This window comes from Triturus cristatus, chromosome 1_1 (genome assembly GCF_964204655.1).
Source record: "Triturus cristatus chromosome 1_1, aTriCri1.1, whole genome shotgun sequence".
NCBI classification, from domain to species: Eukaryota; Metazoa; Chordata; class Amphibia; order Caudata; family Salamandridae; genus Triturus; species Triturus cristatus.
Genome location: NC_140579.1, coordinates 853,377,349 through 853,395,250, shown reverse-complemented (window position 1 = coordinate 853,395,250; position 17,902 = coordinate 853,377,349). Strand labels below are relative to the sequence as shown.

The following is a 17,902-nucleotide window of genomic DNA, read 5'->3' as shown; positions in this document are numbered from 1 at the left end:
ACCCAGGTAATTTTCAAACGCATCGAACCACTTTCTCCAAGGCACAGGAGGTTCGCCAGGTGTGTCCAGGAAAGGAGGTGGAGGAAGAATAGACTGCATCATGTAAAGTTTTCCTCAAAAGTGCGAATGAGGAAATATATATATATTTATTGTTCCTACTTATAAGTGGTTAACGGTGGCAATCCCAAGAGTGTACGAAATTACATCAAAGCCAGAATTCTTGATGAGCCACAACGTTTGAAACAGCCTCTATTACTCCAACCAGAGAGACTGCGAGAAGAATTATGTGTTTTATACTTTTTTTTCTCAAGATCGTGCCCACGTCATGTTCTATTTGCCAAGTGCAGAGTGAGTAACCCTTTTTGTCTTAATGCGTTTTTCTTCACACATGTAGATACTGCCAAGAACACACCAGTCCAATTTTCTAAGCCCCAGCAATATTCGACGATAAACCTTGCGCAGCAGACCATATGCACTGAAAGTGACAAAAACGAAGCTGCCTCTTTAAGAGCTGGGCGGTGAAGATCATGTGTCAGAAGGCAGAGAGGGAGGGACAAACAGCGAAGTCTGCGCGCCTAACGCCTGTCGTCACAAGTTTCCTCACCTCAGGCTTATCCGAATCGATCTCCGGGAGACATCAGGAAACAGACGCTCGCTTCTCCGTGCAAGGCTGTGGCAGTGGATCGACACCGACAATCACGTGAGGAATGCGCAGGGCGTCCAGTTCCTCAGGTACCTTTGACCGTAGTCTTCTGTGGGTTCTGTGGGAGTCGTACTCGTCGCCACTTTCTCATGTAAAGACTGGACGGAGTCAGAAGCGTAGAACAGCAAATCTTTATTTACGAACTCCCACGGGCACGAATGCTTGCCTGTGGCTAACCACAACACACACGTTATCACCAACTGTCATTAAACACTACGTCATCGCAGGCAGCGCGAGACGCTGAATGTACGCCTCGCGCTCAGGCAGCGCGAGGCAGGTCAAGCCACTACAATATTATTTTAGAGCTCTGTCAAATGGAGGCCTGGTTCATGCTGCTGCACTGTGTTCTATTAAAGATTGCCTCACACGTCAGCCGAGAGCCTCAGGAGGCAAACACAAAAGGCCTCGGCAAGCCACCTGTATGTCCGCTTTCAGTTGTGAAAGAATACAGGCGTAAAGGGAGCTGCAATTCAGAAGCGCTCGGTGCGAGCAGAAGCATTCTGACATCACTAGCCACCTGTAACAATTATTATGAGTATCCTCTTATTCTTATTACAGGTCAATTCTGATATCAGATATTCGTTGGGCGATTACACTCTCCTGTGCACTATATCAATATTACAAATACGCTGAGAAACCATCTGAAGCTCTACTGTGGATCCTTGGCTACTTATGACCCTACCTCTGCATGGTGCCTGGCCCACGGACTGCCGCCAACCCGCCTCTGCCAAAGTAATACATCCTCCAACAAGTCCTGCCCGCAGGGCGACCAAAGACACCCTCTATATCAGTTTAGCACTGCTGCACATATTTCCTCGCTTTGGTTTATCTCAAGGGAAACAGACAGCGAATGCACAACAGTTTTCATACCTGGACTATGCCAATTACCTCAATACTGGGCCCTCGAAGCCCACTCCTGAGGCTGCAACGAATCCACAATGCTGCAGTGAGGCAACTTCTTTTGTAGGGCAACACGTGTGCCCAGGTAACCGTATCACCCCTGTGCACTGGGCGACCCTCAACTCAGTCTAAACCGCAGGGCTGCTGTCAGAAGGGAAGCTCCACTCCACAGGGTCCCTTAATAATTCATTCGCGCTTTCTCTGCAGAGACATCAAAAGTCCCTTGCTGCACAAATGAGGCTAATTATCAGCCACCTAGATGCCAGAATACAATACAGACCTGCTTCCTCACCATCCCATGATCCTTCAGGCACAGATTTTAAAGTGAATGGATACCACATTTAACCAGCGACTCCATTTCTCACTATTTTGATCAATAATTTCAGCCAAACGTGTTGCTGCAAAACCAGCTGCGTCACAAGTAAGCCTGGGCGCTTTGCAGAATTCCACTAAGTGCAAAAAAAACTCCACCACTCTACGCGGAGCTCCGCGAGCAGCAGAGTGCGTTAGATCAATGCCGTTCATGGTGATTTTCAGTGCCAGGTGCTGGTGTGCACTATGAAATCATCGCGAACGGCACCATGCACAGCGCAAGAGGGCACTGCTTCCTTTCTGCCGCTCGAGAAGATTTTTACTCGAGCGGCAGCTTTCTCAACGTGAACAGACGGTTTCTCAACGCGAGCAGTCGCAAGCATATGCAACCACTCGCAATGAGAAATCTGACCGCCCGCGTTGAGAAATCTCGCTGAGAGGTTGATTTTCCACAAAACGCGCTTGCCAACTTGATACCAACTTGATGCGGATGATCGCGAACGAGGAAAAATCTCGCCGGGAGGTGGATTTTCCTCGGTCGCGCTCACCAACTTGACGTTGATGAACGCGAGCGAGGAAAAAAACTCTGGTCTGCTACGCTAAGTGTAGTTTTTCAGAACTCCGCAACCTCCATGTAACGTGGAGTACGGAAAACTCCGCATATTCCACGAGCGGGGTGGAGTTCACCGCCCAGACTTAGTCACGAGTAGAGCACTGCTGTTAAACGGACAGGAAATCAGCAACCTTCTATGCATACGTAACAGTGTAGAAGTTACACGCTGATAACCAGAGCAGCCATTTACTCCATTGTCCGTAAAGCGCATTGGGGCCTCAAAAAGTGAATGAATCGCTATCCAACTAATATAGTACATAATTTGAGTTTCATATTATATCAAGACACAGAGGGTGACTCCAACCCCACGGCCAGACATGATAAGAGTGAGAGTCTAGCCATGATAAAGATATGTCTGCTCTGATAATCAATGTTTTTTAGGACAAAATGTAGGCACGTACTTCACCCCACCAACCATGCTTCCAAGCGGTCACAGTACCAGCGCCGCAATGAAAGCCGCACAATGGTGGTCTCACGGAGCTGCACAGTGAGCGTGAGCCAGGCGGACCACCCAGTGAATTCAGCAAGGCAGGCGCACAGAGGTCTTCAAGGAGAGCCACATTTAGTGAGGCAGCGAGACTGACTCGGTAAGTATTGCTGACTGAGGCACATCAGCAAGAGAGCTGCACTTTGTACACCAGCATGCTACAAGGACTACGCCTTGTCCTTTGGCACCACCTAGTGGCCATAGTGGGACTTACTGAGAGGTCTCACGGCATCTTAAGAACGGGTCTCGGGAAATGATAGAATGCAAACAAGACAGGGACAGGGCAGTGTTTCTTTTGATCAGGATTTTACCATCTAACTGGCAACAGTGGCAGCCATTGGGAACGCTTTCCACCTCATAACCACACCAGTGAGGGTGGACAGAGATGGCAGACCGAACTGACTTGAAGCACGACATCGATGAAAGCATTCACTATTTAATTGTGGTCACTTACGTGTTGAGCCACTAAAATCTGCCGGTTTGTTAAGCCTGGTGAGCCTGCAGAGGGAAGGAAAGGATGCTTTTTGAGGTTTCGCCTGAGCCAGCGTGCATGCGCTGCCCAGCAAGGCTTTAGTAAGGGCTTTAAACTAGGAATACATGCTTGTGCGTGTGCTTTTCTGTTTTATGTCCCGCTATTGGCCTTTGCATGCGTCTTTCTAAGAAAGACAGCATGCAATTGGCCAAAGGCAGGGGCATATCCCGCCTTCTCTGTCCTCTGGCCTAGGGTGCTCCGGAGCGAGCAGCAGCGTCATCTGTTTTGAATTATCTAATTGGAAACAGATGGCGGTCAGCGCTGGTCATCTTGTTTTTATGGGTTATTAGAAGGTATGGCAGGCATTCAACCTCTTCTCTGAGGTGCCCTCTGTTGCTGTGCACATTTTCTGCACAAATTGATTTATTACTTTCTTACTGCCAGAGCCTTTCTTCTCTGTATTTGGCAGGAGGCCCCCCACACAATACCACTCAGTGCCACATAATTATATGCTACATAATTACACTGCACTCAATGCAACATACACTCCAAATACCACCACTCAGTGCCACATAATTACACGCCACATAATTACACTCTACTGAATGCAACATACACTCCCCATAGTACCACTCAGTACCACATAATTACACGCCACGTAATTACACTAAATCTAACATAAGTACACTCCACATGATACCACTCAGTGCCATATAATTACATGCCACATACTTACACTCTACTCAATGCAACATAAATACACTCCACATATTACCACACAGTGCCACATAATTATATGCTTCATAATTACATTGCACTCGGTGCAACATACATTCCAAATACCACTCAGTGCCACATAATTACACGCAACATAATCACACTACTGAATGTAACATACACTCCACAAAATACCACTCAGTGCCACATAATTATATGCTACATAATGACACTTAACAAAATGCAACATACACTCCAAATAATACCACTCAGTGCCACATAATTACACGCCACATAATTACACTCCACTGAATGCAACATACACTCCACACAATACCACTCAGTGCCACATAAATATATGCTACATAATCACACTTCACTCAATGCAACATACACTACAAATACCACTCAGTGCCACATAATTACACTCTACTGAATGAACCATACACTCCACAAAATACCACTCAGGGCCACATAATTATATGCTACATAATTACACTTCACTCAATGCAACATACACTCTAAATATTACCCCTCAGTGCCACATAATTACACTCCACTGAATGCAACATACACTCCACACAATACCACTCAGTGTCACATAATTATATGCTATAAAAATACACTGCACTCAATGCAACATACACCCCAAATACCACTCAGTGCCACATAATTACACTCTACTGAATGCAACATACACTCCACACAATACCACACAATTATATGCTACATAATTACACTGCACTCAATGCAACATACACTCCAAATATCATCACCCAGTGCCACATAATTACACACCACATAATTACACTCTACTGAATACAACATACACTCCCCATAATACCACTTAGTGCCACATAATTACACGCCACATAATTACACTCTACTCAATGCAACATAAATACACTCCACATAATACTACTCACTGCCTTATAATTACACGCCACATATATTCTACTCAACGCAACATAAATACACTCCACATAATACCACATAGTGCCACATAATTATATGCTACATAATTACACTGCACTCAATGCAACATACACTCCAAATACCACTCAATGCCACATAATTACACGCCACATAATTACACTCTACTGAATACAACATACACTCCCCATAATACCACTCAGTGCCACATAATTACACGCCACATAATTACACTCTACTCAATGCAGAATAAATACACTCCACATAATACCACTCAGTACCACATAATTACACATCACAATTACACTCAATTCAATGCAACATAAATACACTCAACATAACACCACACAGTGCCACATAATTATATGCTACATAATTACACTGCACTCAATGCCACATACACTCCAAATACCACTCAGAGCCACATAATTACACACCACATAATTACACTCTAATGAATGCAACATACACTCCACACAATACCACTCAGTGCCACATAATTATATGCTACATAATTACACTGCACTCAATGCAACATGCACTCCAAATACCACTCAGTGCCAAATAATTACACTCTACTGAATGCAACATACACTCCAGATAATACCACTCAGTGCCACATAATTATACTCTACTGAATGCAACATACACTCCAAATAATACCACTCAGTGCCACATAATTACACTCTACTGAATACAACATACACTCCAAATAATACCAATCAGTGCCACATAATTACACACCACATAATTACACTCTACTGAATACAACATACACTCCCCATAATACCACTCAGTGCCACATAATTACACTCTATTCAATGCAACATAAATACACTCTACATAATAACACTCAGTGCCACATAATTGCATGCCACATAATTGCACTCTACTCAAGGCAACATAAATGCACTCTATAGCACATACCACCAATCAACATAAATGCACTCCACACCATGGCACAATCCCACTAAACATAATTTCACTCAACACCACAGTTCCAGGCCACACAATCCAACTCCACACATTTCCAATACACACCACATAATTACACACCAAACAACATATTTCAACTCCACAATCCACAACGTACCTCCAATCCACACCATATAGTGCCACCACCTGAGTACCAAACATCATTCACCACCACCATTTTGCTTCAGCGCACCACCTAAGAATCACGTCAGTCTGCCCTTGGAATCTGGCATCTGTTGATTCTCCCCCAGTGTCCATCCGCTGCGGATGTATGACATTACAACGCGTGTCATTACAACGCGTGCAGTTACATTGCATGCGATGTTACAACGCTATGCCATTACAACGCAAGTCTTTACATCAACTTGCACTAGATGGCGTGCTAACATTAGAAAAGTGTAATTTACTATTCCAACTCCAGTCCACGTAACAGTAGGGAAGGTGTTGGGATAGTAAATTACACTATTTGTAATGTTAGCACGCCATCTAGCGCAAGTCGATGTAAAGACTTGCGTTTTAATGGCATTGCGTTGTAACATCGCATGCGTTGTAACGCATGCGATGTAAAAGCTGCGCGTGGTAAAAAACGCGTTGTAATGGCTGTTCCCCATCCGCTGCTCGTGTTCTAATTAGATTACTGTTTTCCAACCTCCACTCCCCCGTTACTTGTGTCCTGCTCCCCCGTAACAAAAAAATATATAACAAACAAGCACGAGAACAGGCAGGAAGAAGTTGTCAGCAGTGCAAGTACAAAAAAACTAGAAGACATTTTCTATGTTAAAATCTTTTTTTAATCAGGTTTTTCAGTTGTATATAATGTCGTCTTCATTTGTATAAAGGTAACAAAAATGCGTAACACTTTTTATATAACTGTTCACCATAATGCACAGCAGCCACAATGCTCTACAACATAGCCAAAAGTTGTGGCTAAACACATAAGGTCCCAAAGGCGAGACTTCTTGGCTATGCCAATGCTTGTTCATGTTTCTGATGGCTCGCCTGGCTTGAGAAAAAGAATGATGTTAAGAGAGGCGCAATACCTTAATGAAAACAAGCATTTACAATGCAATGGTCTCGGCATTGGTAAAGTTAGAGCTATTGGCATTGCTCATGACATTATTTTTGTTTATGTTTTTGTTTTTAAAACATTTAAAGAAACGGCATTGTCATGAGCAATGCCAATAGCTCTAACTTTACCAATGCCGAGACCATTGCATTGTAATGCGTGTTGTTAAGCCCTGACAGCGAACACCGACAGATGCAAAGTGTAGCCCACATAAGATCTATGCAGGCGGGCAACTAGAGCCAAATTTCAGGGGGGGGGTGTTGGGGGCTGAAAAAGATTTCGGGGGGGGGGGGCTACGTCTTCCAGCCATAGGCAGAGTGGCTGTAAAAAGGGGCAGCCTTCGAGCCGATACCTAAAAAGCCTGCCGAAGTCAAGCACCTGTCTGTGTCTGCCCTGCCTCGACTGCTGAAATTGAGAGCCTGTCGTGCAGGTTTTTAACACAGATCCCAGAACAGCAGTCCTGCCTCATCAAAGCTGCTGCAGGAACGAGTTCACCAAACACAACCACCAGCGTCGCCCAGCAAGTAAAGTGGGCCTTAGCCATGACACAGTTAAACGACTGCATGCCCAGATATATATCCACCGCTAAAACACTGGACTTTTGCCCATATGGCAAGAACTGTTGAGTTCATCCAAGCGTTAGCCAGTAGGGAAATGCAGAGTAGAATGCACGTGTACGATGCAACGTAGTCATTAACAGAACTCAAGAACAGGGAAGAGAGAGCTGTCACAGAGGAGTTTGCAAAGAAGTTTGTTACCGTTCAGCTAAAATGTTACTGCCCGTTCGGTCACACATTCACTTACCTTACACTAGCAGCTACTCACGTTTAATCCGCTTGAAAATGTAATAGTTCCCAATTTCCCACCAGCTAGCGGACTGTTTATAGTAACCTCAGAGGCACGTGCGTACTTCAAAGCCAATGAGCACATTCGAATTCTGTGCAGCTGCGTAGGATTGGATGAGGTGCCGAAAATGCTCCAATCTTGTGTCACTTTACAGATTAAGAGTCTTTTCCACTCTCAGACGACTGCCAGTATACATTCAGGCGTGGGATTGGCTGTCATGTGATTCGGAAGTAGCGCATCGGTGGACGAATTTTTATTCCCGCGGAGTGCAAAGTGAGCAAGTCGAAATATAATGTCAACACTTCTGTTTAGGGGGCGATCCTCATCTCGGACTGCATAACTTGAGGTTTACGTAGCACCCCAAGAAATTCAGCTGATGGAGGAGGAAGCGCCCTCACTGCGGGTCACAAGGAGCACCCCAAAGCCCCTTGCTGATGGGGAGATCAGCAATTCGAGGCCCACAACTCGAAGTAAGAATAGCGCCCTTCAACCACCATGCTTGCTCAGACCAACAAGCACACCACCGCCTTTCTCCGAGGCAATGTATGCAGCCCAAATGGAATGTCCCTTTCTCATCGCGCATTTCCATATGTAATGGCGATTCACTGCTCTGGGTAAAAGCAGCTGGTTCTGGTAATCCTTCCACCACTTTCCAAAAGTGCCAGAGGCAGACCGTCTCGCTGAGCCATTCTTGGTTATTCAGCGAGTCCGATAAATTTTTACAATAATTCTTCCATCAGCCAGATTATTCTTAAATGCATGGTGACAAAAGCTCAGATAACATTCTTGCGCTTCTCTTGTTAAGCCATGGCATTATTTTGTGTGCTTCTTGAGCTATGCAGGGTGTGAGCATCTTGAAGAGCAGCCCCGGCTCTACCCCTCCCCCAATGGCCGCTCTATGACTTAGAATGAGAATCCGGAACAATCGTATCCAAGCCTCTTGTCACCATGCATTTAAGAATAATCAGGCTTGCGGAAGAAATGTTGCAAACATGTATTAGACTAGCAGAGTACCGAAGAATGACTCAGCGAGCTGGTCTCCATTTGACCGTTTTGGAAAGTTAGATAAGGGATTAGCAGAAAGGAGCTGCATTTACCCGTTTGGGATTTCTGAGAGCCAAGGAGATACAGCGGCCCCAGCTCTACCCTACCCCCTCCTCCAAAGGCCTCGCCCGCACAGCCTGAGAGGCCACAACGGAGGAGCAGAGCGGCCTCTAGCAACTGTCTGGGACAGGAAAGCAATGCAAAGTTGAATTGTAAACTCCACGTCTGCCACAGAAAATAAATGCATTTAACCTGTGAGGTGCGCTGGGGTGAAGTCACCATAATTAACCAATACAGCCAGGGTTGAAAATGTAAAAGCAGAGTCTGAGACAGGAAAGCAATGGCTCCTTAAAAGGTAAGCGCGAGGTATCTCAAATAAGGCTACATCCTAAAACAAGCCTTCGATTATTAGCCTCCTGCTTGGTTTTATTACAAAGCCTAATGAAAGTTGGAAGATTGCCTGACACGAAGTTTGGAAGTGGAAGTGAAATAGCTTCTTTGAGTCAGACGACATTCTGTGGCATCACATTCAGGAAAATATAGAGTATTTTGTCTTCAACATTGAGAGTCTGGGGAAGGGAGCAACATTGCACTGTATCGCGTCTATAACCAATTATGTAAACACGGGGAGAGAGTGGTTTCAGATGGCTGTGTAAAGGAAAACGAGCTATAGGAGGAGAAGTAAAAGAAACTGTGCAAAATTAAATATGCTGCATACATCAATATAATTTACTCTCCCTAACACGCCTACTTTGTGACCCTTAGCAGACATGCCAGCCCTCCCGATTCAGGCGGGAGACTACCGATTTCAAGGCTAGTCTCCCGCCTCCCGATTCAAGCTCCAGAAACCCGATTCCTCGGGTTTCAGCTGACAGGGCTTGGTATTGTGTAACGTGCTAATTCTTCCAGCAATAGTGGCGATGCAGGGGCTCTAGGAGGGGTGAAAATCCAACAAAGCCCCATTAACAAGGGAATGGTCTTTTAAAGACCTATGAAGTACTGGGGGGCGGCTGTGTGGGTGCCCGGGAAGTTGTTTCAGCCTGAGGTGCCACACACGAGGGGGGGGGGGGGGGGGGTTGGTGTATGCGCTGCCAGCAACCTGCCAGGCCAGTGCACAACACTTGCATCGCCCTCTCTCTGCCTGCCATTGCACTCCATGCTTCTGAAAGGTAAGACAAAAACGTGCATTTGCGTTTCAAATGTCCGATTCTGCAGCCGCACACTTCCAAAGCCCATACAGGACAGTAACCCGATTCACGGCCCCATTCTCCCGATTTTTTTCCAAAAATTCTCCCACTTTGCTCTTCTGAAATGTTGGCATGTATGCCTTAGTGTGTCCTTAACATGCGCCGATGTGTTCGATTTTCCGTGACTGCGCATGCTGTCCCCTTAACTGCTGCGTGATAACAAGTGTAAATGGTTTGCTTTGGCAACCTTGGGAATGGTTGTGCTTGGGCATTAGCAAACTGTGCGCCTTAGTAAATAAAATTACATAACCAGAACATTACAACCGCTGTTACCTGCATTGGACTTAGCTAGCAGGATCCCTGCCACAATATATTTCACTTTATAAATCTATTGTTATGATCCAATGGTGCTTGGCTATAGGTCAGTAAGTAACTAGACACTGCTCCTTTCTGTTCCTCGCTCTGTTGTTTGGTGTTGTGAAACTGAAAGCGCCATGAAGTCTAACAAATCACAGCATGTGGTTACGAACAGAGAAATTGGCTTTTAACTGCTAATTCCTCACTAAAGTAACCAGCTCTATTGTACAGCGCTCTGACACCTTTGGGTAGTGTACGCGCTGTATAAAAATGCACTAAATAAATAAAATGGTGACATAGATCACATAGATTGTATTAGTAACTTCTGCTTTCAAATCGGCTTTGTGTTGTTGTTGCTGCTACTGCAAAGTGACGCACACAAGTTTCATCAATGGAGAGCTGGTCTCTTCCAGCCCAGAGAGCCTGCACGAAGCAGCCCCAAGAGCTGTGGGTCGCTTGGGAGGGATGTCAGAATGTGACGTAGCAGAGGACAGGAATCATGACTTGCCTCTTCAGCACTTAGGTGGGGCAGGGGGGGCTAAGGCTCGGCTGGACAGGGAGCGCAGATTAGGTTATTATATTGATCGAAGATATTTCACAAAAATAATTAAACAAGATGTCGGCTGTCGACATCTCTCGTGCCCCGCTGTATTTATATAGTACGGCTCATACCGGAGATGCTGGTGTGCTTCGAGGACGGGGCCAGCGCTGTGCATAGTGATGATGTGAGGCGCTGTGAAGTGGTGCTGCGTGGCACTCTGACAGCGCTCCAGCACAGCAAAAAAAAAACGTTTGAAAGCCTGCTAGCTCACCGGCACAGCGACACCAAATGCTAATGCGGGAAGATTGAGGAAAAGTGTTATTTTGCCAGACCGAAGTCCTTCGAATAAAATAGGCACTGATTTGAGATATTAAACATGCCCCATTTTCAATTCGCGTAGCTGACACTATGATGTTTATTTTTCCTGACAAACACATTTGGAAAAATGGAAAGAAGCTAGCAGCTCCTTTTAATGATAGAATCAGTATTACTGTGAGTTTTGTTAAAGCGATTTCAGTGGTCATCGTTTGCGCTGTTCAACGTGTGTGTAGGATTGATGTCGCATTTCCGACTTTGCTCTGATGTTTCACTGGATCGATCGGCTGTAAGTTAAGAGGTGAACAGCGAGCCAGAGCCACTGTATTCAAAACACTTCCTTATCTAAGATATCAACCATAAACCACTGGGTCTCTGGGCAGATTTGACATGCCTGAGGCCAGGCGCCAGAAGAATCAAGGGGGAATGGGAGGGGGTGTAACGCAGGCTACAGCATGAACAAGACTAAAATACACAGACGTGCTAAAAACAACAGTTACGTTGCAAAAGTGAGAAGCATGTGCACATGTGCGGACTTGGGGAAACCGCCTCGTTTACGATGCACGGACACTTCCTTCCCAACGTGGGCAGAGAGAAAACAGAATATTTACCGATCGTGCAGGAAATCTATTCAGGTGAGCGGCAGAGGGAGCCGAGAGCAGGGGGAGAAGACAAGCACACCACTGCCTTTCTCCGAGGCGAAGCTGAAATGCCTCTGAGAAACGCAGCGTCCTTTTCGGATTCGGGGGCGTGTTTTGCTGTTATCTCCTCCAGCCAATGGCTGGAGGAGATAATTAGACTTTCTGCAAAAAACACGCCCCCCGATCCAAAAAGGACGGGGCATGATCGGAGTGACGGGACCTCTTCTCCAATGGCTGGCCAGCATTGAAGAGGCCAGCCAATGGAGAACAGGGGAGAAGAGGGGCGGGTTCAAGCCCCTCTTCTCCAAGTCATTAAATCTCACGAGCGAGACTGCGCAAGCGCAGCCTTCGCTAGCCGAGACCTAAAAAAATAGCAAAAGGAAGGGGTCTCAAAGCCCCCAGAGAGGATTCGCTTTAGATTACAGCACTCAAGGAGATGCTTGCAAAGTGCAGCATGGTTTCAGATGGGAATGTTCTATCACTATGTTTGATCTTCGGCGTCTGTGGAAACACCCGAAACAGAAAATCACACCTTGAAATCTTATGACTATGCACATATATACGCATGCTTAGTTTCAGTTTGATTGAAGGTGCGACATGTATTTATTCAACTCCATATACTGACACTAATTGAATAAACGAACAAAAAGCACAGAATATTGGTGGTAACAGAAGAGAGAAGGATGTACACATATGCATAATATGCCATATGCAATCCTGGAATCAAATCCTCTCCTCCCTACTTGAACATATTGTGTGATCTACAGCCCATCGCTTTACTTCGTTATGTATCATTTTCCTTAACCATCCTGTTTTAGAGCACATTGAACCAATTCAGTACAGGATCCGTGCCTCCTCCCCCCAGCTCTGCGCCCTTGCTGCAGCCCCGGGAGACACTGGAGAGTGAGAAGGACAGCACACTAGCAGTACCTGAAGTACTGGGTATTTTAGACCCAGCGGTGCAGGGGCACACACCCTATGACTTCTGGGTTTCACCCTGTTCCGGACCTACAGAAACACAGAGTCTTCTGGGTGAAGTCAAAGATTCGTTTATTGGCTGCAGACCAATGACAGGTATCCTAGAAGTACAACAGCGTGTATGTTCTCAGGAGACTGCTGAAAATCATAGGAATGGACTTCATCTTAAATACCCTTTTTCCTGCCTCAAGCATACATTCCTAGGTTTTATGATACGGCAATATGCAAGTGTACATTACAAAGAAAAGGCAGAGTCATGATGACCATCCCACATTCCAGTTCGGCCAGCCCACAATGATTTACACAACAAGGTTCAGATCCCACATTACATGTAAACAGATCCCCCCAATAAACATGAGCATCTCCTGTTTTGGGAACCAAGCCATAAAGCAGGAACAGCCAGGTGCGAAAGAGATTAGCCAGGGGCTTGTGTAGAATGAAAGGGTTTTATGACGGGTCAAGCCCTGATGCTAATCACAGGTGGAGAGAGGAAGGGGAGCTCGTGAGACCAGTTTGACCCGGGGCAGCAGAGCCAGCTGCCCAGGTCACAGAGAAGTCAGAGAAGAAGCCCATGTACTGTGAGGCCCGTATTTGCTCCATTATAGCCTATGTGAGGGCAATGACAAGATGGCCACTGCTTCCAAAATGGAACCCGCGTAGTGCAGCAGAATAACGTGTACACAGTGCATTCATAGCTAGAACGATAAGTAAAGCACTCGTACATGCCGCATTTACCATTTGCGGTTCGCTAATACCAAGATAGACAGGGGTAGGGCCCTGTTCCCTACGTGGTCCCGAATATTAAAGTACGACAGACCCTCCTTTTGCCCTTACATAGGCAATCACTATACTCATCTTAATCCGAGTCTAGGTCAATGTTCACGAAGTCATGGAGATGTTGCTGTAGCATCATCCTATTACTTAGCTTGTCCCTCGATACAGGCTTCCTTACACATAAGGTAGCACAGAGGCCACATATCGCAGGAGCACACTGTATACACAGACAGAACAGGAAAAGAATGGCTAAGATCATTCCAATGACCATCAGAACTTTCCAACCCCAGGCAGATATCAGTTCCCAGAACCACCCCACCAGTGACCAATCTCCCTTATCCACGTGTATGGATTCAGATATTTTATGGAGTTTGGAGATGGCTTGATACACTGTTGGAGCATTATCTGGTATGAAAATGCAGCAACTGGATTGGATAACCCTGCATACCCCACCGCGGTCTGCAAGAATAACGTCTAGAACCATGCGGTTCTGCAAAGTCATAAGGCGATCCGCTTGGAGCTCAGCTGTCAGATTACCAAGGGCACCAGCCGTTACATTAACGGTGGATTCAACCACACGAGTCAGCTGTCTCAGGTTCCTACTATTGACCATAGGTCCCCAAAACGGCAGGAAACCCAAGAAGAAGTCTCCCGCTTCCTGACCGGCAGTGTCCTCCTTACTAATCACACCTCTCACAACTCTGGTCTTGTGATAGTCGGAGGCGGCAGTAAATGTAGGCGGTAGCAGATTCGCAATATAACATGTGCCCGAGAAATCAGAGGGCAACCATGTATATGCTCGGTCATTACAGATGAAATATGTACCCTTGGCAGTTAAAAACGCAGGGGAAAACTGTGACGGGAACGTGTACGTTTCAGTGCAGTCACTTCTTCCCAGTTGAGCTCTAGGGTTCTGACCATTACCCTGTAAGCAGAACCGACCCATGTGGGGTACGACCCAGATTGGAGATGAGATTTTTCGCTGTCTTTCACCCAGACTAATACTATACCCCGTCGCGTTCCATCCTACATAAGGTCTCAACTCTTCTTTGGGAATGGATGAGTATGCATCAATATCCCTACTCATATCGGCAATTCCTCTCACTAAGGCTTTATTGTTTGTACCAGGTCTGATGGAACGCGGTTGGCGAGGGGAGTATGTCTCTAGGGCGTAGAGAAACATGGTCTGGAATGCCCATGACGATCCATTATAACTATATGGCAGCACCAAATAAGGAATACCCTTGTTAATGGTATGTGGCATTAACCCACACACCCAGCAATTGGTCGTATTCACTACTAGTTGGTGCTGGTGCAAGAGCTGGATAAACGAGTTATTTACAAACTCCGATCGTCTGGTCTGTTCGTGTTCAGGCAAAGGGTGAAAAGAGTGAGAGGAGGCAGTAGAAAGAGGTATAGGCTGTTCAGTGGGTGCAATGGGCTTTTGAGTGGAGAAAAACACAAATCCTACAATAAACATCATAATACTACACAGTGTAAAAAGGCACAAAAAGACAAAACATTTACTTTTTACAATTCTACACATTCTGGTTTTAAAGTTCATTTCCTCAATCGGTCTCTCCATCTTAAAAAACTCCATCCTCTACTCGGGCCGCTCGCGGCGGATGAGTTTCTTCTGCTAAGGAGTACGCCTGTCAGTCCAGGGAAACGCCCTAGACCAACCAGAACCGTTGACCTAACGTCTTCGGCCTGTACCCCAAAGTCTTGGCACCGCGACCCTGCGGCAGAACCCGGATGGTGGTTCGAAAAACAAAAATCAAGAAAGTCCTTCAGATGGGAGAGCAAAAAGTGTCCAAAAAGGAAATAGTAAGGAAATCTTTATTTGTCCATGGGCCTGGGTCTCAAATTATAGCGGAGACGGCCAGGTGCCGTTTGGTCTTGGAACAAAAGTTCAGGCTCAGTGGTGTCCAGTCGATTTGATGGTGGCACAGCTTCCTGCAGAATATTGTCACTCTCTTGGACTGAAGCTGTGTCTTTTAGGCGTGCGTCACTGAATGGTACAAAACGAGGTACAGTGTCTGTCTCAGTGTCGGCGATACCCTCCTTGACCCACTGGTCATATGGCAGAGGCAAGGGGACTATTTTGCAGTGGGTACCATGTATCCAATGCTTCCTTCCTTTTACTCGCACCGCTGATCTCGTCGACAGGAGCACAAGATGAGGGCCGATCCAGCGAGGCTCGTCGTTGCCCTTACGCTGGAAATTCCGGACCAGGACCCACGAACCAGGGTTGATAGGGTGTCCAGGAGGTTCAGAAGCTTGGGGAAGAGTATCATGTACCTGTTGGTGCAAAACACGCAGTTTAACAGTCAAATCATACAGGTAATCGAGCAGTACTGGATGCTCAATCTCACTGAACTTCGTAGGCCTTGGCACACCCCATACGTTGGCCGGGCGGCCAAAGACTACTTCATAGGGACTAAGTCCCACTCGTGAGTGTATGGTCATTCTGGTGGACAGGAGTGCTAAAGGCAGGGCGTCAGGCCATTTAAGACCGGTGCTCGCCTGGATTTTGGCCAGCTTGAGCTTTAAGGCTCCATTGTAGCGCTCTACTAGTCCAGCTGATTGGGGGTGATTTGCAGCGTGGAATTTCTGCCTTATGCCTAAACCTTCACATACGTTCTTCATCACTTTACCCACAAACTCACTTCCATTATCACACCACACCATTCTTGGCATTCCAAACCTGGGGAAAAACTCTTTCACAAGGGCTTTGGCTGTGGATAGGGCAGTGTTATCTTTCAGAGGATAAGCCTCTATCCATTTTGAGAAAGCACAAACAACCACCAGTACATATTTCAGGTTGTTGCATCTTTCCATGTGAATAAAGTCCAGCTGCAAAACTTCAAATGGACATGATGGGGGTGCAAAGTGACCGGCTGGAGTTGGGGTTCCCCTACCAGGGTTGAATTTCAAGCATACCATGCAATTCTTGACCACATTCTCTGCACACTTGGGAATCCCAGCATTCTGCCATACTGGAGCCAACAACTTACAGATACCTTTCGTACTGATATGTGCCATTCCATGTGCCATAGTAACCACTGGAAGCACATATGCATCAGGCAACAACCATCGCTTATGTTCTGTCAGATCAATCCAACAACCATTCTCATCCAACTTACCCATACTCTCTCTCCACTTGCTTAACTCTTCCTCTGTGGCTTCAGCCTGAAGCGACTTCACACTCTCTATTGTGTTCTCACACATTCCAACATCATTAACCCATCTTGCGGGGCCTGCAACATACATTCTAGTCTTCACATTCTGTGCTGTTTCTTTCGCGGTCTCATCAGCAAACGCATTCCCACGTCCAACATCATCTGTAACTTTCCTGTGCGCACTGCATTTCATGATCGCAACTTGCAACGGTAGGGTCAGTGACTCAAGGAGATCATTCACCAACTTGCCATTCTGAATTTTAGCTCCATGCGACGTCAGGAACCCACGCTCTTTCCACAGTCGTCCAAAATTATGAGCCACGCCAAAGGCGTACTGGCTATCTGTGTATATATTAACTCTCATTCCTTCAGACAACACACATGCTCTCGTGAGGGCAATTAATTCTGCTGCTTGGGCCGAATTATGTGGCACTCGTGCAGTTTCCACGACCGTGTGTAAAGTCGTGATAGCATATGCAGCAGTCGTGTCACCATTAGGGAGCTTGAAACATGACCCATCTACCCATAAAGTGCCGTCACACTCAGTCAGGGGAGTATCTTTTAAATCTACTCTCCCTTTCGTCTCTTCTTCTGTTCTGAACAGACAATCATGTTGCTCAATCTCATCTGAGTCTGCTGGAATTGGCAATAACGTAGCTGGATTCAGCGTATTACATCTTTTTATGTGTATATGATTCGCTAACAGTGTGAGTTCATACCCTGATAATCGCGCACTAGTCAAGTGTTGTGTCTTGGTCCTATTTAATAATGTGTCTACAGCGTGTGGGACCATAACGATCAATGTGTTGTCCATTACCAGACCAGCAGATTGTCGGATAGACATTGCTGCAGCAGCTGT

The 17,902-nt window shown here is 46.0% G+C and overlaps 1 protein-coding gene across 9 annotated transcripts in view; it reads right to left on the bottom strand.

The window, feature by feature from the left end:
* The window catches only part of FOXP4 (forkhead box P4), a 973,797-nt gene that overhangs the window by 64,402 nt on the left and 891,493 nt on the right, over positions 1-17,902 (bottom strand). Inside the window, exon 14 of one of the 9 annotated variants that reach the window (XM_085650498.1) lies at positions 14,524-16,162. The exons of the other annotated variants lie outside the window; for them this stretch is intronic. Coding sequence (XP_085506624.1) covers positions 15,701-16,162 — 462 coding nt within the window. The 3' untranslated portion in view covers positions 14,524-15,700. Of the gene's footprint in view, positions 1-14,523; positions 16,163-17,902 lie in introns of those variants that run through there. 9 annotated transcript variants of the gene reach the window in all.